This window comes from Orbicella franksi, chromosome 15 (assembly GCF_964199315.1).
Source record: "Orbicella franksi chromosome 15, jaOrbFran1.1, whole genome shotgun sequence".
Taxonomy (NCBI): Eukaryota; Metazoa; Cnidaria; class Anthozoa; order Scleractinia; family Merulinidae; genus Orbicella; species Orbicella franksi.
Window position 1 is genome coordinate 3,005,285 of NC_138159.1, and position 26,864 is coordinate 3,032,148.

A 26,864-nucleotide genomic window follows, 5' to 3' on the forward strand; every position below is an offset into this window, starting at 1 on the left:
AGAACTTCCTATTGTAGTCAAGTCCTTCTGCTAGCCATCTCGCGAACTACAGCATAATAGGTAAAAGACAGTAATGGCAATGAGAGTTATTTAGTCAACAGAACACAAGTTAAATTTTGTTGTTTGCGAGGTCTTCCTGTAATATACTGAGAAAATTACCAAGCAAATTATGACTCCGCAGTTGTAACCATCCTCCTGGTGATAGTGAAGAGGCTCAGCACAAGGCCATTCTGTGTATTTCCATCCGGTCTTTACATCGATCAGTTGACTGCAAGAGCGGAAAAAGGATTAGGAATGCATTGAATAAGTCCCCGACACTTAACTAAATCAGAAATTGTCACATAGTAACTGCTTTGAAAGTAGAGCTTCTATGTCAAATATGGGCACCTTATATTTTCAATCAAGGAGCGTAGCCTGTCGTTGCCATTCATCTTCCTCTCCTTTGAAAGCAGGGGATCAAAGTACAACCGCCTGTAAATGGAAGACGAAATTGATAAAAACCACCACGACCAAGATTTTGTTGTTAAATTAACGGAACATACCAGAAGGGTCCAGTGTCGGGTTGTACTGAATATTCATTGAGACGACCATGATTTCAACGTCCTGAAAGTTTACACCTTTCCACAGGCGACGCGTGCTGCCGCCCATAGACACTATTTGGAATACAGTTGTGTCTGCGGCAAAAAAGTTGTTATTTTCAATCTCTATAGACCACGGGTAAGCCTCTATAATCTGTTGGTGAAATAAGAATGATATGTTATAACCAAGAAAAATAGGATTATATTTTTACACGGGTACGATCATCCAGGGATATCTAGGAGCATATGCTTCACATGAATGTGTTTGCATTCCGAGAAGGTGGTTGAAGACGCCTACAAATTGTGGACGGCCATGTTTTTGTAAAAAGTAACCACTTCGACGAAATAACGAATAGTACTTTCCAAGTTAATCCGACGCAAAGGAAGAAATATAAACTTCGAAATATACAAAAGCAACGCTAACCAGGAGCCAGTATTTCCAGACAAAGGAGGCAGGTAAGTTGGTGGCATATATATGTAAGTAAATAAATAAATAAATAAATAAATAAATAAATGATTAATTAAGTATTTAATGAAGCATACCGTGGACATGAGCCATCCGGGAGTATGATCAGGTACGCTTTCTTGCACTTTCTTCTCTTCTCTTAGAGTCTGCTCACTTGGTGGTATGGAAGTCCAAAAGTCTCCCACTGTAATTTTGGTTGGCCCATAAACTCGCATCACATCTGTCACCGCCAATCTACAGTTAATGGCCTGCCTTATCCTATCGAATAAGGCAACATCTTTGGGGTGATCTTCTTTGTGGAGATGATTGCTAGACGAATAAATAAGATAAAACGTAACATAAATACACCGACACGAGAAGACACGCATAACTTAGAATGCAGAAGTATTTATGACCGTTCCTTGTAAAAGAGGCTACTTACTTGGTAACTTGACCAGGACCCAGCGTATCAACATTTTCATTGACATCAATCACATGTTCGCGATCATCTGGGCGTTCTTTCGCAATTTTGTGGTCCGTTGTAGTAGACTAATGGAAACAAATTAGCAGAGTCAGGTTAGCACTATTTATATTACTTTTTGCGGCTTTACGGGATCATGTCCGCTCAATTTACTTTATTGCACGGTTCGATTGCATTGGCTAGATACTTACCGTGGAGACATGAACCGCTGCTAATTTGTGACGCTTCACTGGTGGCTCAAAGTCATCATCTTCAGTAAAGTCAAAACTAACTGCGCTCTGGGGAGCTTTGCTTGACTTTAATCCTGTTGCCCGTTTCAATCGTCTGCGAAGAGGTAACTTGGAATGGAAAACTTTGTGGTATTCCACGTTTTTTAGTTTCAGCTTTCGCTTTCGTGGGCTTTGACGAATTGGGAGCCCTTCTTGTTTTATGCAAGCAGTATCCATGGTTGTGACCACATTCTTCAAAGAATCAAGGGCTGTTTGAAGGACACTAACATTTTCAACGAGATAAGTCAGATCGGATATGCATTTGGCTTTCTCCTTGAGTGCCCCTTTCAGCATAATCTCTTTTTCATCCTCCTTTTCCTTCGCAACATCCATTTTGGGGTCTTCTTCACCATGTTCGGCATGTACCTCTTCATCATGTAGTTCTTCATCTTCGTCGACTGTGATTGGATCTTGGCGGCCTCCCTCTACCTTATCAACATTGTCATTGTTAGATACAGCTTCATCGAGCTTTGATGCTACTTCCAGTTCCAGATGGCCAGTGTCCAGTGTAATGAAAACACTGTTACGGTAATGTGACGGAAGACTCTCAAAGTCCCATTCATCAGCGAAAAAATTGAAGACGCCAAAGAAGTGCTTGCATGGAGAGTGAAATTTTTCCCACTGCTCACACGTGCAGTTAGGCTCACTTAATTTGACCTCGTGAAAGCGCCGGTTGTGCTGCAATGAGCTACGTACAGAGAAAACACCCTTTACCATGTCGACACATTCAACATCGCATTCCCTCAAGTCACCAGAGCTGAACTTTGCTTTAAGACAATGCTTGATGAAATGTGGCGGCCGATTATGCAGGTATGATGGCATTGTCGAGTTGAATCTCCTGTATGCGCTGCTCAGCTGCAGATTACGCTCTAGGTACCTTTGGTGACAGTCAGGGACGTACCTCTCAACTAACATCACAGAGATTCCATATACGGACTTATCCAACGAGAACGGTAGGTACTCATACTTCAAAGTCTTATTCTGGGCCTCCGTTCCATTGTTAGTATCGACGACGTTGAGTACTTGCCGCTTTCTCGTGCATTTTGCCCAATGGAAAGAACACGAAAGCCACACGTTGTCGACGTACGTTTGCACGTTTGATTTTTCTTTATACAAAGGCAGGTTCTTCAGGGGAGCTACTGCAGAATCGTAGTATTTGCGAGTGGTCGCGTTCATAACACGCTTCAAGTGAGCCAGCAGCTCCTCCTGCTCCAGGGAATTAAGACCGATTTTACTCTTCCTCACCCATCGCTGCCATGCCTGCAACCTGTGAAAATCACAAATGTAGGCAGTTGCTCCAGGAAACTGCTCTTCAATGGCGCCTATTTCGACGGTGGAGAAGTCAACCATGAAGTATATGGGCTGCCAAAGGGGATTCCATGATTTTAAAATAGACAACGCCTCGCTGATCGACTGCTGATCTTCATACTGCGTCATGAATTCGGCAACCACCTTGTAATCGACATTTGTTCTTACGCATGCGAAGAACAAGGGAATAGCATACTTTGTCGTTTTGTACGTGGCATCCATGAAAACCAGCTCTGAACCATATCTTTGTGACAGACGCTGTTGCCACTCTTCCTGGTGAATAAACAGAAATTTTTGCTGCGGCTGGTCTTCCTCTGCCTTCTTGTCCTGGGCCTCTTCGGTTTGCTTGGCATGATGGGGCCTGAAGAAGAACCTGCTTGATGGTGAGTTTTCTTGCCACTCCTCAATTTTTCTCCCCGAAGACTCTTGGTCATCTTTGGAGTACTTTTGGGCAGCTATGGCTCGCGAAACGTGGTTCCGAAGATCTCTTTTGGTAGGATGATATCTCCGATTACTTAAGCGTGGCCGCTTATCCACGGGAACCCCACGAAAAAGCTCTTTTTCGACGGAATCTGCGATGCTGCGCTTTACTTCGCCGATGTTGGTCACGCCCTTGCTTACTAGCTCGAAGATGTTTTCGATAATTCGCTTATCTATATTTTGATTTACACCAACGGTCTCACCAATGGGATGCCCTTTGTGGAGAGAAGAAAGAGGTATACGAATGTAATGACGTACAGTTGTTTTCCCTTGTACTCAATCCTGTAAATCTATTTTCAGCCGTTCTTTGCCACCTTTTTCTTTGCCGATCGCAAGCTGTTCTCAGTGTCACAACTCGTCGCATCTACTCCATAGTCTTCGAATACCATTACGTCACGGACTTGAATCTGAGCAGGGCATTCTAGTTTTCTGCTTCCCTGTATCGTTAATCGTTTCTTCATGTTGTAATCATGTTCCCCTGGTTCCTCGGGTTTCCAACCACCCCGCGCATCCTATCGAAGAAAAAGACAGAGCCGACTTCTTACTTTGAAATAAGCAAAGAACTCGAGATTCTGATCAGAGAGACGACGTATGTGAGCACATTATGAATAATCATACTCGTCACTTACTTTAAGGGGTCCATGCAAGCAATGCCACGTCTGTGATGCAAGAATCCGAAATGGGCAACCCCCAAAATAGATGGGTACATTTCACCTCTTGTCTTCCCTTACCGGCGGCGCTATTGCAAATAATAGATATCACATGAATAAGTTTAAAACTGGAGTGCTTCCATTAATTAGAAAATGTTTTCTTGTGTGAAGGATAGGTCTAAAAATATAGTCGTTCATTTTCTCCTAAGGTCACTCGACCCATGACCCCATGAAAGGCGACTGCAGGCTACTTTTATAGCAGAAACAGCGAGATGCCACATCTTGTCTAACGGCCATTTATCAAACTCCTGCAGTTATTGTCAGTAAAAACTGCAAATAAATCCCCAATTAACCGGCCACTTCTATTAAGGTATTAGGTGGCCGCGACCACCTTTTTGGTCGTCCCGATCAGGGTTTTCTTTTGTCTTAAGCCTTTCTAAGCGGCCACACAAAACTTATCAGGCGTAGTTAGGTTTTGTTAATATGTTTTGGACAAGGCACTGACAGATAAGAGCTAGTCCGAAATGAGTGGCGACTGATAAAAACGTTAAAGTACATGTTAAGTGAGTTCACTAAGAAATTAGCCTGTGGGTAAAAAACAAAAAAGATATCCAAAGTACACATTCTACTAAGTTTCGTGCTAATTCCTGACGAACCGCTATGAAGCAACCAACCTCTATTAAGCGGCTACTCACAAATCCCGGAAGGTGGCCTCTTAATAGCGTCTCGATTGTGTTTTTTTTATATAATATCATGAAATACATGCGTACTGTACCTGTTGAGGAATAGCGCTTATGATTATCTTCCTTACTATGGCGCTCTGACAGAACAAAGCACCTTGAATTCGATGACATATGTTCTTCGAGAAATTCTTTAAGAACACCCTCGAAAAAACCAAAGACATAGCCATTTTCCTTTCTATAATCATGCAAATGCAGACGGAGATATTCTTCGTCCTCTTTGTCCGCCATATTTACATTTTACGCTGGAAAAGTATGTCTTGTTACGTATGTGCATGTGAAATGTCCTTTAAACAACGTATTTTCATATAAAAGTCTGTCCGCTGAATACCCCACACTCCGCCCGGGTGTTAATTTTTCGGGCATGTACTAAAACCCGAAACAACGAAACAAAACCACCGAAACAAGCGAAACGACCGCAACGAGTAAAATAGTAAGTAAATAAATTAAAAAGTTAAAAAAACAGCCTTGATCTCTAGCACGTTCCTATGGCAGCCGGATCTCGTACCCAGATCCTGCTCTTAAGCCACATGTGTGACATCGTGACATCACAAACCTGAAAGGTGGATGAGCGCAAGCGTGTCGAGCAGGAAGACGTCGAGGAAAAGGTAGGTATTTTCTAGCTAAAACAAGAAATCTAATTTCAAAGAATGGTTTTCTGGTCGTATCGTGCATGGATTCTTAGACGGTGGCGGATCGAATGGTCTTTTCGAGAATGACTTTGAGCATTCTTCGTGCGAACCAGGACTTTCTCTAATATATATCTCTAAAGAAAAACGAGGGCGACTTGACAGGCTTTAATCATATTAACGTCAGGCCTTCGTGACTCCTGCAGTTCTCAAAGTAATTTCTTATTAGGCGCTCAGCTCTTCACGGATATTCTTGAGATTGTGTTTCCGTACATCCTGGGCTCGCCGTTGTCGATTCGCCACCGCCTAAGAATCCACGATACGACCAGAAAACCTTTCTCTGAAATTACATTTCTTGTTTTAGCTAGAATGCCACTCAAAATGTGAAAAATACTCACCTTTTTCTCGATGTCTTCGTGGTGGTCGTCGACACCCTTGCGCTCATCCATCTTTCAGGTTTGAGATGTAACGATGTAACTCATGTGGATCTGGGTACGAGATCAGGCTGCCATAGTAACGTGCCAGAGATCAAGGCTGTTTTTTTTTTTTTAACTTTTTCATTTATTTACTTAATATTTAACTCGTTTCGGTGGTTTCGTTTCGGTGGTTTCGGTGGTTTCGTTTCGCTCGTTTCGGGGGTTTCGGTGGTTTCGTTTCGTTGTTTCGGGTTTTAGTACATGCCAATTTTTCCCTCGCCCTGCAGCATATGGTGGTGTTGTGTTACAATGGTTTGAATTTATTAAGTTTGTATTGGGAAAAACGGTAATTGACATTATGGCTGAAATTTTGATATTTTTGCAATAGAAATGGCTTACCTCAATGCCTTGTTGTCTATTCTATTGTCATCTCGCTTCTCAGCTCGATCCGAAGCCTTTTAAGCGAGTTATCGCTTTTCGGTTTTACTCTGCTAAGAAAGAGTAAAGGCTACACACTCGATTCTAGACTGACCCCCGCTCGAAGCGAAAAAAAACCACTGAAATCCTGCCAGCCGCCCCAATTCGTCCGCAGAATCATAGTACAGGGTTAAACGCTCCCTTTCAGTTAAATTCCAAGCCAAATTCATCTCCACAGCGCACGCTACAAAGCTCTGAATCGAAGAAAGCTAGCCACCCGGACTGAGCGATCATGCTGCCGGCCCATAGACACATTCGAAGCCCGAGCGGAATGCCGGGCTAACAAATTGACCCTGACCAGGGGAAGGGAGCGCACAGTTCTCGGCAAGCCTTGAGCGGAGCAAAGTACATGGCCGCCTGTGGCCATTTCATTGTTTTTTTTTTTTTTTAAGTTTGGAGCAGCTTAAAACGGACTTAAGTGTAACACAACGCCGCGCACTTTAGGTGGTTACGCGCGTAAATAAATCATTTTAAAGTATTTGATCGATTCGTCCCTCGAATTAATCATAAGTTTGGGATGCCAGTGGTGTAACACAAAATTTTTGCGGGTTCTAACCCGGAATTTTTGAGATCTCTTTGCGATTTTTCCCAAGATCCGCAATAAAAAGTGCCCCCCCCCCCCCCCACAAAAAAAATACCACACTGGCAAAATTATACATACGAAAATCACATGTAGAATCTTGTTGATGCCATTTATTTTTAAAGAAAATTAAACGTCCCCTTCGTTCAGAAAGAAAACGATGACATTAGAAAAAAAACCTTGAAACTGCCCTTCGTACACCACAGGTGTGGCTAGTAAAACGTTTACAGAAAAGGATCTTCAAAAGGGAACTATCAGCCACTCTAGGGATAAAGCTAGTCTCCTCCAGGAATCCGAGTTATCGGCTTATTGTTACTCCACCTGAGTCATCGTCCCCTCCCTCCCGATCCCGATCCCAGCCTTTTTCTGCTTCTTCTACTACTCCGGTACCTCCGGCTTACCCCGTTCCACCCTCTTTCTCTGCCAATGGCTCTGTTGTCGATTCTGTGCAGACCCCTACCCCCCCGTCGTCCACGTGCTGCGCAAAACCACCACCCACACTGCTGGTACGCGTCTGTTCAACGAACTTTGTCTTTCTGTTTTATGTTCGCTTGGCCTCTTGGAGAACTTGGCCGATGTGTCAGTTTCCCCGTGTTGCTTTTCCTTTTGTAGTCTGTTTTTGTTTCCGTTGTGTGGGTTCCTAGCGCTTGGTGTCCTTAATTGGTCTACTGCGCTGGTTCCCTTGTTTCTGTTATGTGTGCCTCGGCACTTTTTGAGGTTTTTTTTTGTCTTAATTTGTGGAGGCGAAGTTCAATCCCTCGGCGAAGTTGGCGGCTTGGCGCCCCTCCGTTTTTAGCGAACCCCCTCTAAGGCATTGTACTCCTCAGCCTTTTTGGGGGAGTTAATGTTAGTTCTGAGAGCCATTGCACTCACCCTACTGGGGGGCTGCTCATTCGCTTCAAACACAAAAAAACCTCCCAACTCAAATACGTTTTCCGATTGGAAGAAAACGTGTCACGTGTCGTGGGTCAAACCTCACTAACTCCCTAGGGCGAACAAAACTCACTATTAAACTCTCTAGGGAAACAACAAGTTGAACTTTCGACTCGCACGTGATCAGGTCTTGCTCCTTGAAACCACGGCAAATTTCTCAGTTAGCCGGTCTAAAGCTAACGATTTCTTCTTCTTCTTCTTCTTTTTCTTCTATTTTTGAGTTGGAAGGTGACATTGAGGGTCTCGGGAAAACAAAACTCACTGTTTGCCTTGGGCTCAGTCATTAAGTGCTTAGTGACACTGTTAGGTACTGTGTTTTGCATTTCACTGAATGTTGTAATTCAAATAAACCGCCAAAATTAATACCCAGCAAGAAAAAACCAGTCTTTCTCATTCGCAAAAATTAGTTCCCGTAAAATACAAAAAATCGCCGATCCGCAAAATTAAACTCCTAAAAACTGAGCGGGAGTTTTTGAGCTACCTTTTAGGGTATTGAGCTGAAACAAATATGACAGGAGATATTTGACAATCAACTCTACGAGTAGAAGGTAATCGATGCAATCGTATTTACCGCTAATTTAAAAAAAATAAATCATGAAAGTGTCAGTTAATGTGTTTTTTTTTTACAATTGGTGCCTCTTAGGGGCGATAAAATATTCAAGCCACGCCCACAAACCAGGCTCTTGGTACTCGTTAGAGATCCCGTGTTCAAAACTTCCCACGAGAACCCCCGTCCTTTTTGTATGGGGCTCTTCCCATGGGATAGCGGGGTGGGGGCATAGGGAAAAATTACAACAAGAGAGAGGGGGGTTGGATGTAAAATTTAATGCATACGGGGGGGGGGGCATTACTTTTTCATTCCTTTTTGCAAACTGGAAAAGTAGTGAAGAGTAATTAGTGTTCAAATATAAATAATGACAATGGAATAAAACTGATAACTTAATCAACTCTATGAACTGCCGTTTTCCTATCTGTCATGCAGTAGGAAAGGAATGACACGCAAACTGCGGTGATAAACATGGCAATAAAACGCATGTTAAAAAACAAAGTTCATTTACTTGACGTTTCGTATGTTTCAACATACATCTTCAGAAGTGATCGTTAGGAATAGAAGTAACACCTAAATTTCAATTTAAAATAAGTAACTAATTAACAATAACAATAACAGAAGCTGAGAAAAATTTGCATATAAACAATGCAAACTAATAAAGATAAAGCTTTTCGCTGCTTACATTATCATTTAGGGCGGGTTTTATTTCCCTTATTAGCAGAGTCTCTTTTATCTTGCAATGTGTATCTGTTCGACTTTTTGCTAATATATCAAAGTGGTCCCATTTGAAGTTGTGACCAGTCAACGTGACGTGGTCTGCAATAGCAGAAGCATGACAGCTAATCGTGATCGATTTAAAATGTTCAGTTTTTCTGTCACGCAATCTACGTTTTGTTTTTTCCAATGTAGAAATCCTGGCAGTCCCAACAACTAGCCTTATACACAACTTTTGACAGTTGGGAACGGTTGATCCTATCTTTGTAGGGAAATGAAGACTTAATGCAATAAGCGCTTTGGAAAATAACCCTAAGATTAATGCAGCCATTAAACTTATTATTACAGGTCTTCAGTTGTTTGGTAACAATTTTGCTTTGTACCCATGTTATTTCTTATTAAGCTACGATGGCCAAAGAAAAAGAGTATTTAGGAAAGGAATGCCTCTATTATATATGGTAGGAGATTTTTCTCAAAGGGGGGGGGGGCGGGGGGGGGGGCTAGCCTTAATATTATCATTATGCGAGTGGAGGTTGAAAGTAATTTTTGCCTAATGAGAGGGGGGTATGACTTAGTTTTGGAGCATATTTCACCCATTTCCCAGCCCACCCCCCGCCCCCCCCCCCACTCCAGGTAATTATTGCACCGTCTCCAATATCTTATAGGACTTTTCTGTATAGTACTTTAGATAGTTCTAGTTAGGTGTCCCCTATTAGCAGTGGGGATTCTCCACTGCTAGTTGTAACTGACACGGTGATAAAGTTATTATTATTATTATTATTATTATTATTATTATAAAGCGTCCAAGAATTACTAATTACTAATCTAATCGTTAATTATAGAATTCCAATCAGAAAGAAAATGAAAGATTCAGTCAGTTTTTAAAGAAAAACCTTCGTAACCGTTGCGATACCATTTTGCTTGCCTCGATCTAGTTTTCTATTTCGAAAAAATAGTCTCTTGACTTCTTTCTTGATGTCGTGTTTAAGCAACGCATACGAAAGCGGATCAAAGGCGGAGTTCGTAATGTAAAGAGGACAAATAACATAGTTGGTGTCGATAGACTTGTGAAAGGCACTAAAATTAGTACAGAGGTCGAAATAAGTATCTGTTGTGTAGCAGGCTACCAGTACAAACACGACGAGTCCGACGAGCCTTGCAGAGCAGATTTCGAAGGCGTCTTTTTGCTTCCGATGGGGTAATGGATGGTAAAATTGTAACTGTGAAACAAGAATTGTCATTTTTCTCGAGTGCTTGTACGCGATGTAAAACATCTGTGTTGTCGCAAGTAGCAGCGAAATGCAAGGTATGAGCTGAAACACAGATACGGATAGTATTCTGAAAGTTGTCATTCGCCTTTATCGCACAGCAGTCATCTTGGATTGACGTCATGTACTTTTGACACCAATGCGAGGCCACGCGTGTAAAGTCAACTTCCGGCGACCGAGGAGACAAGGCGACCATCTGCAATCATGCCCAACGGAGATCACTGTTGCGTGCCGCAATGTAAAAATAATCGCGCTAAAAATATTCCAAATCATACCTTTCACCAATTTCCCAGTGATGAAGCCATTCGAAAGCAGTGGGTTGTCAAAATACGGCGAGACGTGGGCAAAAGTGTCCAGGTAAGTTGGTTAGGTTATCGATGTCATTGTCGCGCACATGCATTTACATTAATTATTATGATCTGGTACAGATAACAAACAGCACAAGAGTATGTTCTGTACACTTTAAGGAAGCGGATTTTAAGACAACTTTAATAGGGAAGCGTGTTCTGGAGAAGCAGGCAGTTCCGAGTATTTTTTGCTCGACAAGATCACCCAGGAAAAGAAAATCTCCGACAAAGCGAGAACCACCGCGTGCACGAGTGCGATTGTTTGATATAAGCGTGCCATCGTCCCCTGTCACTGTGACAGGTAAATATTGTTGTCGGTATCTCTTTAAACATTCCTTGGTTAAAATCGTAAAATAATCAGAAGTATTTTTTATGTTTTTCATTTTAATCCATAGCATCAACTTTCGGCCAAGCTTCTGGTGAGGAAAGTTCTATGGAGGTCCAACCCGAACTGTCATCCTCTCCTGTTGTTGTAGACTTCCCCGAGCCAATATACACTGTCACTGTCACAGGTAAATATTACTGTCGGTATGTCCACCAGATTGCAGTACCAAAACTCTGAGGAAATCAAAGTACTCGCTGACTCAACCATGATGTTTCAACACGCGTGGCCTCGCTTTCATGCGAAAAATGGTGACGTTGCATCCAACATGGCGGACAGTGATTAACGCGAATGGTGTCTCCGGAAGCCAGCTCTTTTAATGTTATCGCCACTAGAAAGTAAAAGACCGCTGGAAGCAGCCAACTGAGAATCGCCATGGTAACCACGCATCTTGACGTCATGAACGATACATACTTGAAAGGGCATCACTATGGCAACGTAACGGTCGGCGATCAGGACGCACAGGTTCGTCAACGAGGTGTATTCGAAGTAAGCTGCGAAGATCTTTCGCAGCTGTCTGTCACAGGCCAGGTAAAATTCGCAGGTGAAAAACGCCGGAAAGTAGCTCAAACTGAAGCAAGGTCCGCAACGGCCAGCGATACGATAAAAACATTGACTTGTGTGCGAAGACGTCGTTTTGTAGCGATCAGATAAATCACCATTGCGTTCCCAACAATTCCCTGAAAATGCCTCTTTGAGTTGCTGATTTAATAATCGAGAACACAATCGTGACACAAAGCCTTTTTATTTGAACATATTTCACTTTCAAAGCAGTTCACTTACTTACAGCTGGTTGGCTGTTAAAATGAAAAGCAATCCATATAACGTTATTTGATTGACATATGTCAGATGCAGTATTTATTTTTCTTAATGTTGTTTTCTTCGATATCTTTTCGTTTTCTTGTTCCGGATGATCGGAACAGACAGTGCGAAATCACTTACGTAGTAAAAGGTTTCGTAATTCTTTCTTGCCGTGAAAATTAAAATATAAATGAATTTTCTTAGTTACAAATAATAAATTAATATCTAGTGAATTAATGCCACCAGCCACCTGCTCTAAAACACTGGAAATGAAAATAATAGTGGCTTCGTGAAAAATAATATTTCCTTTCATAAAAAAAAAAAATTGTAGGGGAACTTTATCTTACTTTACGCATCTTATAAACGAGATATTAAAAGCTATCCGATTAGTTTTTTAGCTTTCTATTCTTGTTGGATAATCTTATTATAAAATAACAAAATAATAATAACTATAAAATGGCAACTGACTTATTAATTGGATACATTTAACCAAACTCCTTCCACTCCCAGAGCCGAACGATGTTCAGATGAAAGCTAACTTCAAAGTCTGTAGATGAAACCTTATAGTGTGTGACCATTCAAATGAAAGCTACTGAGTAGCACTTTCATGTGTACTTTTATTACGCTGTACACGATGGTTCTAACGTTCAGGACTGTGGATAACACTCTAGTGTGTGACCATTCAAATGAAAGCTGTATTGAACATATGTAGTGTTCACAATTCTCGTTTTCACAATTGTATTATGCAAATTGAAATTTAGACTTTTTTTTCAGTCATTAACTTTCTCTGGCACTCTGAGGAGTGAGGGGTTTTTTAGAAGTAAATTGTACGATAAAGCTTGGAGGGTTTGAGTTTTGAAGGTCAAACTCGTGATTGACTGATAGAGACAGTTAAATGCCCCATTTACGTTATCGGACTAAGCCTATTTTCATTAAGAAATACAGAATTGTTTTCAAAGGGAAAACCTGAAAATAATCATTTATGACGGTGGAAAGACATTAAAAGGGTCAGTAAACCAAAAAAGGAGCAAGGATGGTTAAGATCTGAGAGGATTGAGACGGATTACGAACGATAAACCTGAAAAGATTAGAATGTGCCATCCATGACATGGCTCCCTTACCAACATAATTAATATAATCGTGTTAACCTTTCTTAGATATAATTTTAAAATACCGGAGCTAGAATAATAAGTCTAATACGAATAAAAATAATTTACAGAATATCCTAATATACTAGGAGGTGATTTCTCTCCTAAACTCGAGGATATAGAGTCACTTAAAAATATTTGTCAATAATTTATATCAGAGTTGAGACAAATAGCTGCCTCACGTAATTGTAATTTAGCTCCAGAATATTCAGCTTTATCAACTTCCATATTTGGCACATCAAGCAAATGACGAAATTCGTTGAAATGTTTTAGAATTTGCAGTTCCTTATTCTGCAAATAATAATATACATGTGATATTTTCAACATGCTGATTGGCTGAGGGCATGTCAAATAATCCTAGCCAAACAGAGCAGAAAGTTGAAATTGAGTGTAAAAAGTTGAAATTGTGTGTAAAAAGTTGAAATTGAGAGCAGAAAGTTTAAATTACATTGCATGTCATATTACTAACAAGAAATCAAATAGTATTTTCTCGTGCAATTTGGAATAAATAAGTACTTGTAAATTTTTCAAATATTACGAAGTGCACTCCCAGCGAGTTTAGTCAAAAAGAAATTTACTTGTGCTTATTTATTCCAAATTGCACTTGAAATCATTTGATTATACAAATTGATGGCAAATAAGAAGGCGCGAAAGGATAGAGATGATGGAGTATTTTTCAAATATGGTTGTTGTTAAAAAATGAATATTAGAAGCATTGAAGTCGCTGCTCAATGTGACATAATAATTAGTTTCCAGATAAATGTAAAATTTTCACTCTTACTTGTTTTGTTTTGCAAGACTTGACTGAGAGCAAGTTAGCTTTGAAAATAAGCATTAGAAAATTCAAATGTGTCTGGTATTTTTACATTTCAAAATTTAAACACATCTTGCCTAAACCGATGTTTAGCAACTTTAACAGCTAACAAAAATATTCTAACGCTTAGAAAGTGCACATATCTTAAGCGTGTACGTTAAATTAATAGTATAAATATAACAATCGTCGAATCGCACAGCTTAAAATAACGTTCTTCTTTTCATGCAAACAAAATCCCACCAGTCGAGCTCCTAACGTTCTTCGGAAAACAATACGTTGCTGAAAGCACAGTGGCCGAGGCTATGGCCGGCTTGGAGACAGCTTGTTGTTATCATGGAATGGCATACAGGACAAGTAACACTGGGTTTAGTGAACAAACTTGTGGCTAGATCTGAATCGTCGTCTTCTGACAGGATTAATCTGCACGCATAAAACAATTAGGTTGCTACTGCATGGAAACTCCCGCTCGGCCAAGGCAGGCTCACGGCCATTCAAGGCCGAGGCCGTGCTGAAGTCCTTTGAACTACTACTCAACCAGCTACGGCAGTTAGTGGGGTACTTGTTGCCATTTTCACGCGATCCGTGCCAGATGTGTTTGAAAGGCCTGTGGAACATTACAAGAGCTAAAGCAATGTGTGTACTACGTTCTATTGTTAATTTAACAAGTCTTATTGGCTGAAAACTCAGTGATCTAGGAAATGGCAAAGAAACCAAACACCGCGACACTTAGGGCCAGCCATTATTTTTTGAGAGGGTGGGGATTCTGGGGCATGAAATTTTTTCTCACCTTTAGGTTTTGCATGATTTTTTTAGGTGGGCAATAGCTTGTGCAAGAATTTTTTTGAAATTAAATACAGCACAAGCACTAGCTCGATTTTCTTCCCATGACTCCGTTGCACGATTTTTACAGCAGTTTTCGTTGTGCAGGAATTTTTTTTGAAACTACCCACCCATCCCCTTAATGGTCCGTCTACGCCAGAGGTTGAGCTGACCTAAAAATAACTTACCAAGCTGAATCGGTGATAACATTTGATCCATTGAACGAATAGATTGGGATGTCAGGGTTAAATGCGTATCGTGAGGTGAAAATCGATTCCCAAGAAGGAAACAGTTGATCTCCCTGGCAAGATAAAAACGCAACAACGTGTTATAAACTATAAAACGATAACTAAGGCTAAAGATACAAAACGTTGCCTGAAATAACACCAAAAACAGTTTCCCATGGGAACTCGAGAAAATAAATTTCAAAGTTTAGAGAAAATGCGCAATCACAAGTAAAATTTAATCATCACTCTAATTTCACCAGTACTTTCAAGTGTTTCATATGAACTTCAAAATTTATTTTCGACATTTGGTGTCGTTAGAAATGATTTCTTTTGAGACAGAAGTTTGCAACACAATGTAAATAACTGTTCGGTACAAAGTTTTTGTCCACTTGTTACTCGAACATGTGGTGGATTCTTCCCTAACTCTCTTATCCTTCATATCCGCTCTTGGTCTGATCAAAATCTGATTTCTCCTTTCATTTTCAATAAAATGTCAAATTAACAAACCGAATGTGGTTTAGCGTGGTCTGTACTCTTATCGACAACAATACGCGTCATCACAGTGGTCAAAATGTTGTGGACTCACGACGCGCAGCCGAGTGAGTCCACAACAAATCTTGACCCCTGTGATGACCCGTATCGTTGTCGATAAGAGTACAGACTACGCTAAACCACATTTTGATTCGTTGTTTACCACAATATCAACGTCAAAGAAAGTTTTTTTTTTTTTTCAGAGCCCGAGCTGAAAAAGGCATTGCGTGACACATTGACGCGAGCAGCTTTGTTTGGACTCCTATCGACAACGGCAAATTAGCCATCAGATTGTGAGATTAGTAGCAATTGTAGTAAAATAAACAGGTGATGAGAATAAAGAAAATAATCAACTACGAGATATTGTCTTGATGTATCACCAAATTCTCAGACTTATTAAAATAAATGTATGACAATCAGTAGGGAGGTTTTTAAAAAAATAATCTTGTTTTCGGACTATACCTGGAGGTTTCCAACAGGAAGATTTCTGTCCTCTTTATGAATGATGGAATAAATATGTTGAAGTCTGTTGGAAATGAACCCTCTGTACGCTCCAGTTAGATTAGCTGCGCGAGATTGCTCCCAGCATCGTTCATCAATGCCCTTAGTGCTATGCATCCTGCCGTTCATTGGTTGATTGAGGGCCGCCACGCGTAACTGTGAAATAAATAAAAATCCATTAAAAAACATCGATAAAAAGGCAACCCTAATGATTAACCATGTACGTGTGGTATAAGCCTGCCTACCAAATGTTCCTGCAGGAACGAAGAGAGTTTTCCGCATTTTGGTCGAGCGAAAATTGGGGCGAGGGCTCTGGACAACAGGCACGTTAGTTTAGTGGAAGCAGCGCGGTCGAGTGGTCGAGAGGGAGAGATCGTGTTTCAAGATCAACATGCTCTCTTCATGATGGGAGACAAATAGTCTCGTTTTAGAAAAATCGTGAGCTATCCTGGTTCCAAATTTACTTCTACATTTAACTAATGAAAGAGGACAGCGAAAGGTCTCAAGGAGAGAATGGAAGTCATTTGCCAAAAGCTCATAAATCGGGCCTGAAGTCACTGAGCACGCACAGTGGTTGTTACGCAGCCGAGTGCGCGTCTCAACAAATGTCTGATTGACACGTTTTATTCGCCAACTACTTCAGCCAAACTGGCCCTCTTCGAGTTCATCGACCTGTCCAAATACTAATCTTCGGCAAGGTTTGCAGCATTCTGCGCAACAGAAAGCCGAGTTTTGCGCTGGATTCCTGTATTCAAAACTAGCTATATAAATACCTAAACAGCGACGCAACGGGATACAGAACCGTCTGGAAAGAACAAGAAGCTTACAGCTCGCCGTCAAAATGCGAAAAAATTGTAATTCATCTCGCTGATACCTCCAGCTCCTCAGAAGAGCATTTGGTTACGTTAACGGTCTTTGTTTCCACCGGCCGTACTCTCGTTCAGCGAAAGAAATACGAAGAATGGTCGATGTCTGGCGCAATTTCCGGTCCTTTTGGAAATTGTGAATATTCAATCGGCACCATCATCTGAGAACAAATCTCTCCTCACATCATCACTCTAAATGTTTTTGGAAACATTATTCCTTTTTTTTTCTGAAGACGAGATTCACACCTCACAGAACACTAAGGGCACAACTATTGAATTACCCCTGAGAACACTGCGGCAACACCTAACCAAAGCTCCGCCGTCTGTCGAGCCCTTATCTGTCTCCCTAAGAAGGGTTTAAAATACAATTTCAGCCCTCAGAGACACTGTTGGTAATTTAGAGGTCGAGGTTACATAGTTTCAAAATTTAAGCTCTGGCGACATACAACAATTGAAGGTCAAAATTGTTCAGCAGACAACTTACTAAAAATAGATCAAATTGTCTGCGGCCTGTCAACACAAAAAGGAGCTGCGCCAACAATCTTTATTACTCAAAAACCTTTAAAACGTTTTGCACAAGAAGAACACACAACTCTCAGAAACAAATGAAGATTTGCTTCGTAAACAAATTCAGCTCGAGAGAGAGGTCATCTCTTTCAGAGCACAAGTAATGGATTTGAAACGAAAACCTTCAGAAGTTCTGGTACCATTGTCTGCCAAATCCGCTGTGGAGCATGACCCAAAAGGCCAACCCTTCACAAACACTGAAGAGGAACATGCCGAAGAACTTATTGTAATCTCTCCTTAGAAAACCGTTTCTCTGTTGTTCAGGAGGAGTCTACTTTTCTCGTCGAGGGTCGAAGGGTTAACATTTTTAGTTTTAAAATTATAAGTTATAAGTAACTCGCCGTATCAAATCAAACGTTCGGTAATCGAACCCAATCGAACACCAATCGTTCGATTGGGTTCGCTAAAATTTGGTCAATCGAACAAAATCGAACGTTCGATTGACGAACGACCGACAGTCGTATTCAATCAAACGTTCGATTACCGAGCTCCTTTTTGTTTGATTTTTATGTTTAAATATTAACACTGATAAAAATTGAAGTAAAAAAAAAAAATGCCTAGATATTACCCTATTATCAAATAAGTGTATATTTTGCGGAAATTTTTTACGGTGAACCGTCCACCTAATCCTTTATTAGCGATTTGATAGGACGATTGTCACATCTGCATAATACCCCAAAATGGCCACGTGGTGGGGGGAAATTTCTACTAAAGGTCGAATTACCGCTAGTGTGCAGTGAAACGATGTATTTCAGTATTTTACTGTCGTGTTGTTCTCTTGTACATATATGTAACTGAACATTGACATTCAGTTGGATATTTTGGGCGTTTTTCTATTAATCCCATTCAATTAAGATTGCTTATGATTACTCCCGCGTGATCTACTTATCAAGAAATAGATTCCGAACAAAATCGGATCGGATTGAGTTCGATTGCGTTCACTTTTGTTTGATACTACTTGTTTGATACTACTTGTTTGAAAATCGAACTCACAATAGAACAGAACACGATCGAACACAATCGCACGATTGGTGTTCGATTGGGTTCGATTGAATTTTGGTTCGATTTTGTTCGATTAGATACGCCGGGAATATTGTTTTAAAATGTGAAAGCTCCAAATATATGTTCTCTGCACCATTGTGCACAACATTAGGGACCTTAATAACATACGAGGACGGCACGGCCAGGACGAGAACGGTAGTGGACTCGAGAAACTCTCGCTAGCCCTGTCATGTCGCCAAAAAATAAAAAAATAAAAAATAAATAAATATGACATTGACTGTTCTATATCGTACCACACATGGCCCCTCTACGTGCTCAATCGATCTGCCATGGTCTGTCTTTGGTCCATGGCACCATGCGTGACAAACAAATTGCACCCTCCTAGATCCTATTTATAAGGTCTTATGACATATCGCGTTTTCCGTAGTATTGATTCATTTCGCGTTGGACACATATAGGCAAAGTTTTACTTAAAATCGTGCAAATTTATTTTATATTATGGATTCGCCACGCTCGCCAAAGGTCTCGACACAAGCAAGTCAAAGGATACCGATGGATAGAATACCAGGCTCGAGGATTGAAGGAGGTCATAGCAATTGCTTTGGCAGAGTCTTTATGCTCATCAGGCAGATATGTTTGCTGATTTACAGGGAACACGAGAGAAGAGCGAGACGAATTCATTCAGGCTGTTACAAAACGAAGAGCTCGGTAGAGGAAACGTTGAAAAAAGGGTCTTATATCTGATGGAACAAAAACCAGAAAGAAGGTTAGGTAATGTTTAATTTTGGAACGTGATGAGGTCACAGGAAAACCGGCAATTGAATAAAAGAAGTCAATAATTAGAATGTTATAGAAGGTTATAGATAAATAATCAGGTCTGTGAGGTATTAACCCTCAACATGGGACCCTCGACCCTCGACGAAAAGATGGAAACCCTTCAGGAGCCTAGACTGTTCGCTCGTTGAACGCGTGGATAGAATCGCGAGAGAACTGGACGCCAGCGCAAAACGGGAGACTTGACAAGGTAGGGGGTGGAAATTCTTCACCCCGCCCCCACCCCCGCGTGCTATTTGCTCGCTTCGCTCACTTTCTCTTTCGCGTGCGTTGAAAAATGGAGAGGGTGTGAACAGTCTATCAAGAGCCTGGCCTTCAGAATAAGGAAAATAGTCTGAATAGATTGTCAATGGACTACAAAACCTTTGCCTCCAGCCATCGCCAATTCAGTCAACTCAACGCACGCCGTATTTTTATACGACTCCAATGGAAAGTACCTCAACATGAAGAAGATGTTTCCATCGAATAAAGACATTGAGTACTTCAGATGCCCCGCATTCGCTAATGCAAGGGCCATTCTCCATAACGATCTATTGCCGAAGAACAGGAAACATATTAAGCCAAGACATATTCGCTTACTTGCCTCAAATCTGATAGCTGCGATTCGTGGAAGAACAAGGAAAATGAGACAGGTCAGATTATAGTCTTCACTACGGACTGTTTCACCAAAAAGGCTCATAAGTTATTGGGAGGCTTAAACTTTCTCCTAAGATTGAATTATGATACAAAGCATCCCCCACAATTGCCAATCTTTTAGAGGAATATGCTGGAATTCTTCAAAGAATTAAACCAATTTACGGGTACGATCAAGATAGCGATTTAGTTTTATTTAATAACAGAAGAATGCTCGTGGATAGCAAAACAGTTTATCTCAGTAAATGGGCAGAAAAAGGTGTTATTTCGACGAAAGATCTGTTAAAAGATGATGGAAGCTACCTCTCATTCCAAGAATTTTCTGACAAATTTGCATGCAAAACCAACTTCTTCCAATATTACTAGATCATTAGCGCTATACCGAATCAATCACTATTAAAAGCGAGGCAACTAGATTCGGTTGACAAACAGTTCTTTATAAGTAACGACCATTTTTTATTTCGTTTTAATAATAAACTGGGATCAACCTGGACAAAGCGAAATCACGAGATTAATTGCTCATTGACAAAATCCGGCCACACTAAGGGCCACCCTGGTCCCAAAAGATGGAGTGGAAACCTTTCTTTACATGAAGATCACTGGGGCAAGATTTTCAAGTCTCTGAGAACAGTGTGCAAGAAAACGAAGCTAAGAGAATTTCAGTTTAAGTTTATTCATAGAATCGTAGTGACAAAGGGAGAACTATTCAAATATGGGATTAAACCAGAAGATGAATGCTGTTTCTGCGGGAAAAGGACTCCATCAACCACATCTTCATTCGCTGCTCTTTCACTAAGTCATTCATACAAAAAGTAACACTGGTTCAATAAAACAAACAATTCTCAAATCTCTCCAGCTACTGAGGAGCTGTTATTCGGCATTATCACTAACTCGCGCGGAAATAACGAGAAAAAGAAGTTTAATTATACAACACTATTCATGCGCTACTATACCTAAAGTAGTATGTTAAATAACAAGCCTTTCACTCTTCACGAATTTTTTGACGCAGTACAACAAAAATGCGGGTTTGAAAATTCCCCAAATTATTTAATCAGTAATTGGAAAACGCTCCTTTAATTAATATCTCTCCTATTTCAAAAAATATAAATACGAAATTGTTAAATAATAGCATCCGACTCCCATTAAGTTCAATTGGGGCAAAATAGAGAATTTTTTAGTTCTACTTGTACCCATAGCAAAAATAGGAAATAGTATATGACGAAAGTATTGAACTGTATTCAAGTATACAATGTATTGCAAATAATGCTCAGTGCAGTAGCCTCAACTACTGTTGGACATCTATTACCATGTTTTCAATGTACTGTATACAATGCTTAATGCAGTAGCTTAGTTAAAAAACAAATAGCATGAAAAAATACTGAACTGTATTCAGGTATACAATAACTACTTAATAACTGAGAGTGAGGTCGTTACGGGAAAATCTCAAACTGAGGTCTTGCCGTATTACCGAGCGATAGCGAGGTCAATATGGTAAGCCGAGGTTTGAGATTTTCCCGTAACGACCGAACGGTCGAGGTTATTAAGTTGTTTATTATATGGCTCACGAATTAAAGAAAAAAAAATTATTCGAGCGGAAGTTGTCAATTTACATCCGGCGATGCGCGCGTTTACCGATTCATCCATCGTCTCAAACCCAGGGTAAAACTACACAGTCAATGAACTTTGCTACTGTATTTCTTTACGGGAAAAATGATTGTCACAGCCCTCAAAAAGGTATTTTAGTATCGTGGTGCCACAACTTGATGAGGGAGTTTTTCCAACTTTTGTGGCGAAACGTCAACGCATATAGAACTGAGACAGAAAGTGCTTCAAAATAGTCCAAACCAACGGTCTTTCGGTGAAAGAAAATACGAACGCTTCAGAATGCACTGCTCAGAATAACTCGATCTTCGCATTCGCTTTCGACAACATATCTTGGCCTTCTTCATTCTGGGACTTATGAATGAACTTTTCAAGCCTGTTGAACGTCTAAAACTTCCTGCAGGTATCAGAAACACTGCTACCGACAGAAACCGCCCATAGTTTACATCTGATGATCCTGGAAGCTGATTTACACTTGCTTGTGTTAAAGCGAGGGATTCTATTTGATGAGAACTGAAACGGAGTTCAATATTTCGGTAATTGTTGTGACTAAGATGATAAGTTATAAGTTTCTTCGTGGTGTTCTGCTCAGGATACGTGACACATCTGCCGATGGTGTTTTTCACTTGGCGATTTTAGCTTTACTCAACACTCGGCAAACCTTGATTGTTTTTCACTAGTGCCCGCCAAGGCTACCGGTAAGTCAAAAACGACTTCTATACAAATTTTATTGAGGAAAAATCCCTAAACTTTTAGCTACTCGGAATTAAATTTACTTTTCTTACAGTTTTTAATCGGCTTTCATCGTTTCAATGCGCTTGAATTTTCCGAGCCGGGCTCCTCCTAATTTGCATAATCCGTAATCGGCCCGTGGGCATTACGGCTGCATAATGACCGCTCAGATCTTACAGCGGGACCATGAAGCCCCTAGTTGTCATTGTTACTTACGTACTGTCCTTGTAACTTGACGTTTGTTGGAGGTAGATTGATTCCAGTGGGAGCCTGCGAGAGAGAGAGAGAGAGAGAGAGAGAGAGGATGAACTTAAGTGCCATTTCAAATCCATTTTCTAAAAATAATACCGGGAAAATTTCATTTCATCTATATGAATTTCGCACAGATGGTTAGCTGCGTCACTTGATTACCTAATGCTGAAGTCGGGGTACATTATGCACTGCAGAGAACCAAAGACAGAGTGCAAGAAGCTCGAGAAGAGAACACTTTACAGAGGATCAGTAATATCGTACGAACCTGCTGGAAGAAATTTGCCATTTTAATACCCAAAAATATGAGAACCTGTTTAGCCAAGCAAGATCAAGCAGGTTCTTATATGTGGGTTACAGTTTAGCCATGAACCCTGTAATCAGTTGTGCTCGGCTCATCGTAATACAGTTGTGAATAAATAATGCATATTAAAGGATGGCGCAGTGGTGAGAGAGCTCGCGTCCTATCAATGTGGTCCGGGTTCGATTCTGGCCCGGTGTCACATGTGGGTTGAGTTTGTTGTTGGTTCTCGCCTTGCTCCGAGTGTTATTCTTCGGGTTCTCCGGTTTTCCTCCCTCCACAAAAACCAACATCTCCAAATTCCAATTCGACCAGGATAGAGGACCCGCATGGAAACCAAGTAAGGGTGATGTGGCTTCCTCACTAAATATTATATTTATTTTAAACTAAAAATACCTTCGTAGAGATCACTTTGGTCGTTTTGGAAGCTTCTGTGGGAGCAGCGAAGATGGTAGCACCAAGCTGTGGATGAATGGCAGAGAAAGACCTTACATGTACATCAAAAGCGACTTTTAAAGGTCGTAGATGGTCAAAATAAAGGGGGAGGAAGGAAGAAGAAGAGGGGAAGAAAAAGAAAGACGTAGCGAAGGGAAAAAAGGTGGAGGGGCGAGGAGGGGAGACGGATAAGATAAATATTTTTGTCAAACCAAGGGGAAAAAATAAAACTTGTTGCCACAGTCATCACTTTTCAAAACTCCCTGACTTTTCCGTTATTATTCCGTGATAAAAATCAAATTTCCCCCAAACGAAAAAAATACAAAAAATAAGATCTAGTAGCAGCTCCTAGCTTCAACTTACAGCCGTCCTTTCCACTCGTTCGTTAAGACTGATAAGTTTTCAACAAATTTTCCCGCTTCATGAGGAAAAATATCGTTGAGATCACATTGACCCCGAATGTCTCCTCCAGTCTTCAGTGGTATCAAATCAGCCGTGTTAAATTATTTCATTTTTTCCCTGACTTTTCTTGAAAATGTCATTGTTGCCTGACTCAAAATAAAATTCCCTAACGTTTCCCCGGCCTTGAAGAATTTTTTCCTCTGACCATTTCCTGACCTGTGTCAACCCTGTCAAAGGAATGAGATGAGGGGGACGAGTACAGGGGGAGAGGAGAGAGAAGAAGACGACGAAGGGGAGAAGAAAGCGGAGGCGGCGGCTGTGGGAGAGGATAAGGAGAAGGCGGAGGACGGAAACATCTCAAACGTCTGTTTTCTTGAGCTCTAGAGTTTAAACACAGCGGTTAGACGCTTGTTTATTAAACTGCCTCATCTGTCTTACCGTTATAGTTCTCCAGCCCCTGTCACCTCTGATGTACAGCAGCTGATCCGAGATAACGAACGCCAGAGTGCCTTGTTTCACTTTCTCTAAACCCCGTATCAGAGTTTGTTGTGTTTCGAATATCAGTACCTGCAAAAAGGTCCACACAAAATAAAACAGAAAATATGAAAAAGAAAAAAAAGCAACAAACAAATTAAGAAAATGTCATGAGTTTGTCTTGCGCAAGGTCAACAATATTTAGAAAGTCTAAACGCGCGCAGATATGGGTAATTGTTTTCTTTTCTAATTCAGCTAAAAATTCAGTTGAGTATTATGGGTCTTTTGCCGACAGGCAAGGTATTTGGACCTGCACTAAGAAGTTGTCGCATTAATGAAAGTCAAACGCGAGTTTCCTCCATCACATCACAAAAAAAGTCTTTGTCTTTCGCTTGTAGCGTCTCCTATTGCTGCTCTAAGATCGAAACGTTACGTTACTTCAAAGGTTCTAGATTGTCTGTTGTCACACCTTGCATACGGCGACTGCCCCCGCAGTACGAACGGCAGTCAAAACCGAGCTGTCTTGCTGAAACGACACGATGAGTCTTTCTTTGCAGCTAACAAAAATAAAGACAATACTTCTAATACTTTTTTCGAGAATTCTGGGTTTAATTTGACGAGGAACAACATCTCTTGTTCAAAATAACACAGCTATTTTCCGACCTGGGGACATTCGAATTGCGAGTGAGTTGCGAGGGCGAGGGCGACCCGTTTTTCACGCCAAATTAAGAGCTTGGAGACACTAAATGGTTCATATATTCCACTTCTTAATATTTTTTGTTTGATGTGGTCATTGCCGCGCCAGTCGTATGTAAGGTAGTCATAATGAGTAGCCTCTCTGCTTTGATGTGCGTATAAAGAACGTTTCGTTGGTCTTACCCCAGGGGAGAGCGGGCTCATCCCCGGATCATCTCTCTGCGTTATTTCACCATCAGTGTCTCCTGGCGGACCGGGAGGTCCCGGGGGTCCCGGCGGGCCAGAGACGTTGCTATCTTTCCCTGGGGTACCAGGAGTTCCGGGCGACCCGGGTAGTCCCTGTGGAAGACAATGAAAATCATCAAAACATGGCACTACTATGTCTCAAGAAATACATCAAACACGACAGAAAGTGTTTCATCACAATTCCAAGCGAGAAGAGAGTTGAAATTAGGAAGCGCAGCGGAGTATTGTTGACCAACTTTGAGGTGTTTGGAGACGTGATGAAAGACTTCCTCTTTTGTTTGATACATCTCGTTTATCGAAAGTAAAACTAAGGTGTAAATTGTGATGGAGAGATAAGAGCATCAAAATCAATGGTAATGAAGATCCGGAATCCAAACTAACGTCACACTTATGATATAATTTAATTAAACGTGCTGGATTCTAACGGAATGCATTTCAAACGTCTACATCCTATTAAATGTTTTACTCCAGTATCATAATGTGAAAGTTCTGTTAACGTTCTGTAGTTGAGAAGTAAACAGGTCTTAGTTTTTATCCTTAGTTATTCACTTAAACCTTAAAATGACCCGTCTGTAAACCAATTTTAGTTAGTTTGCTTCCTCAATAAACGTTTACCCGTGAGTGTTAGCAGTACGATCACTGTCACTTAGATATACGGTACGTGACTGACGTACAAATTATGATACAACAAATTATGACAATTCTGTATTTCTTTGTTCTTAATAAAAATATCCACCGGTGGCCCAGGTTTTCCAGGAGTTCCCTGCGTCCCCTGCGGTCCGATGGGTCCTTCAATAGATTTCCCCGGCTCGCCCTACATGGTAAATGATAACTGGAAGTCAACTCGTTAATAGGTATTCTCTATACAAGCACTTCAACAAAGATACGCATACAACGCTAAGATTCAATACTTGATACTTGGCGTTCTTAACAAGACTTGCATTAGGGTCGAACCCTGTTCAGGGAATAGCAAGCGTTTTCTTGCATCTTAATCTCACTCAAACCCCTTAAAATCGTATGGTTTGAAATGAAATGCAACAAAATGAAACCGGCAATAATTATGCATGACAAGAAAAAACCCTAAAGATCTTAGAAGAGAAAGTAGGATGGCCAAAACAATAAAGCAGGATTGGAAAGACGGTTTGGTTTGATTTCATTTAAGAAGTATATTCTTTTGCTATTTGCGACAGAATTCTGCCAGCAAATTTGATTTACTGATTCTCAGAGACACGTTGTGAAGCATACTGCTTAATAGCTACGTTCAGCATCAGTTTCAAAAAAAAGCTCTGTGTGGTAAAAGACGAGTGGTGTTAAGTACCAAAACTACGCTACAATATGTCACATTTTTAATGAACTTTCCTCAAAAAACGTTTTACCTTCGGTCCTACCACGCCAGGCTCTCCCTGTGAACAATAACACAACATTTTGATTTAGAAACATCAGCAAGACAAATGGAACACTGATGAAAATGTTATGAACAAATACAATCTACCTTCCTCCCTGGTTCGCCTTTAAGTCCAGGGAAGCCTAAGCCGCCTTGTTCACCCTAAATAATAACAATAAAAAAATTACATATATTACATAAAGAAAACTTTCCTCGCAAAAGTACTTTTAAAGATTTGAGAAATGCAAAGAATAAAAGACTGAAACTGGTTTGAAAACTACACGGGAAAGAATAACAGGACATCAGCGACAGAAGAACAACGACGTCAACGAGGATAACATATAATTCATTTT

General features: G+C 40.7%; 2 protein-coding genes and 1 pseudogene across 4 annotated transcripts in view; 1 reads left to right on the forward strand and 2 right to left on the reverse strand.

The window, feature by feature from the left end:
- Positions 1 to 10,019: 10,019 nt before the first annotated feature.
- Positions 10,020 to 12,404, reverse strand: LOC145470516 (octopamine receptor beta-2R-like; annotated as a pseudogene).
- Positions 10,619 to 11,479, forward strand: LOC145470583 (uncharacterized). The gene is made up of 2 exons (XM_081454395.1): positions 10,619 to 11,166; positions 11,261 to 11,479. Exons 1-2 carry the CDS (start codon positions 10,896 to 10,898, stop codon positions 11,425 to 11,427), a joined length of 438 nt encoding a protein of 145 aa, XP_081310521.1. The 5' UTR covers positions 10,619 to 10,895; the 3' UTR covers positions 11,428 to 11,479.
- LOC145470538 (uncharacterized) overlaps positions 12,164 to 26,864 on the reverse strand; it is a 70,446-nt gene continuing 55,745 nt past the window's right edge. For all 3 annotated transcript variants that reach the window (XM_081454345.1, XM_081454344.1, XM_081454346.1), the window contains 10 exons: positions 26,620 to 26,673; positions 26,504 to 26,530; positions 25,864 to 25,941; positions 25,065 to 25,220; positions 24,150 to 24,278; positions 23,271 to 23,336; positions 22,541 to 22,594; positions 16,050 to 16,244; positions 15,018 to 15,130; positions 12,164 to 14,614 (listed from right to left, as the gene is read on the reverse strand). In XM_081454345.1, the coding sequence (XP_081310471.1) occupies positions 14,377 to 14,614; positions 15,018 to 15,130; positions 16,050 to 16,244; positions 22,541 to 22,594; positions 23,271 to 23,336; positions 24,150 to 24,278; positions 25,065 to 25,220; positions 25,864 to 25,941; positions 26,504 to 26,530; positions 26,620 to 26,673 (1,110 nt within the window). In that variant the 3' untranslated portion in view covers positions 12,164 to 14,376. The remainder of the gene's footprint in view (positions 14,615 to 15,017; positions 15,131 to 16,049; positions 16,245 to 22,540; positions 22,595 to 23,270; positions 23,337 to 24,149; positions 24,279 to 25,064; positions 25,221 to 25,863; positions 25,942 to 26,503; positions 26,531 to 26,619; positions 26,674 to 26,864) is intronic.

What these genes read in the sequence shown, in the direction of transcription:
- LOC145470583 (XM_081454395.1), top strand. Translation starts at nt 10,896, where the DNA reads ATGTCATTGTCGCGCACATGCATTTACATTAATTATTATGATCTGGTA. An exon ending in GTCCCCTGTCACTGTGACAG is followed by an intron (nt 11,167 to 11,260) that starts GTAAATATTGTT and finishes TTTAATCCATAG; the next exon opens with CATCAACTTTCGGCCAAGCT.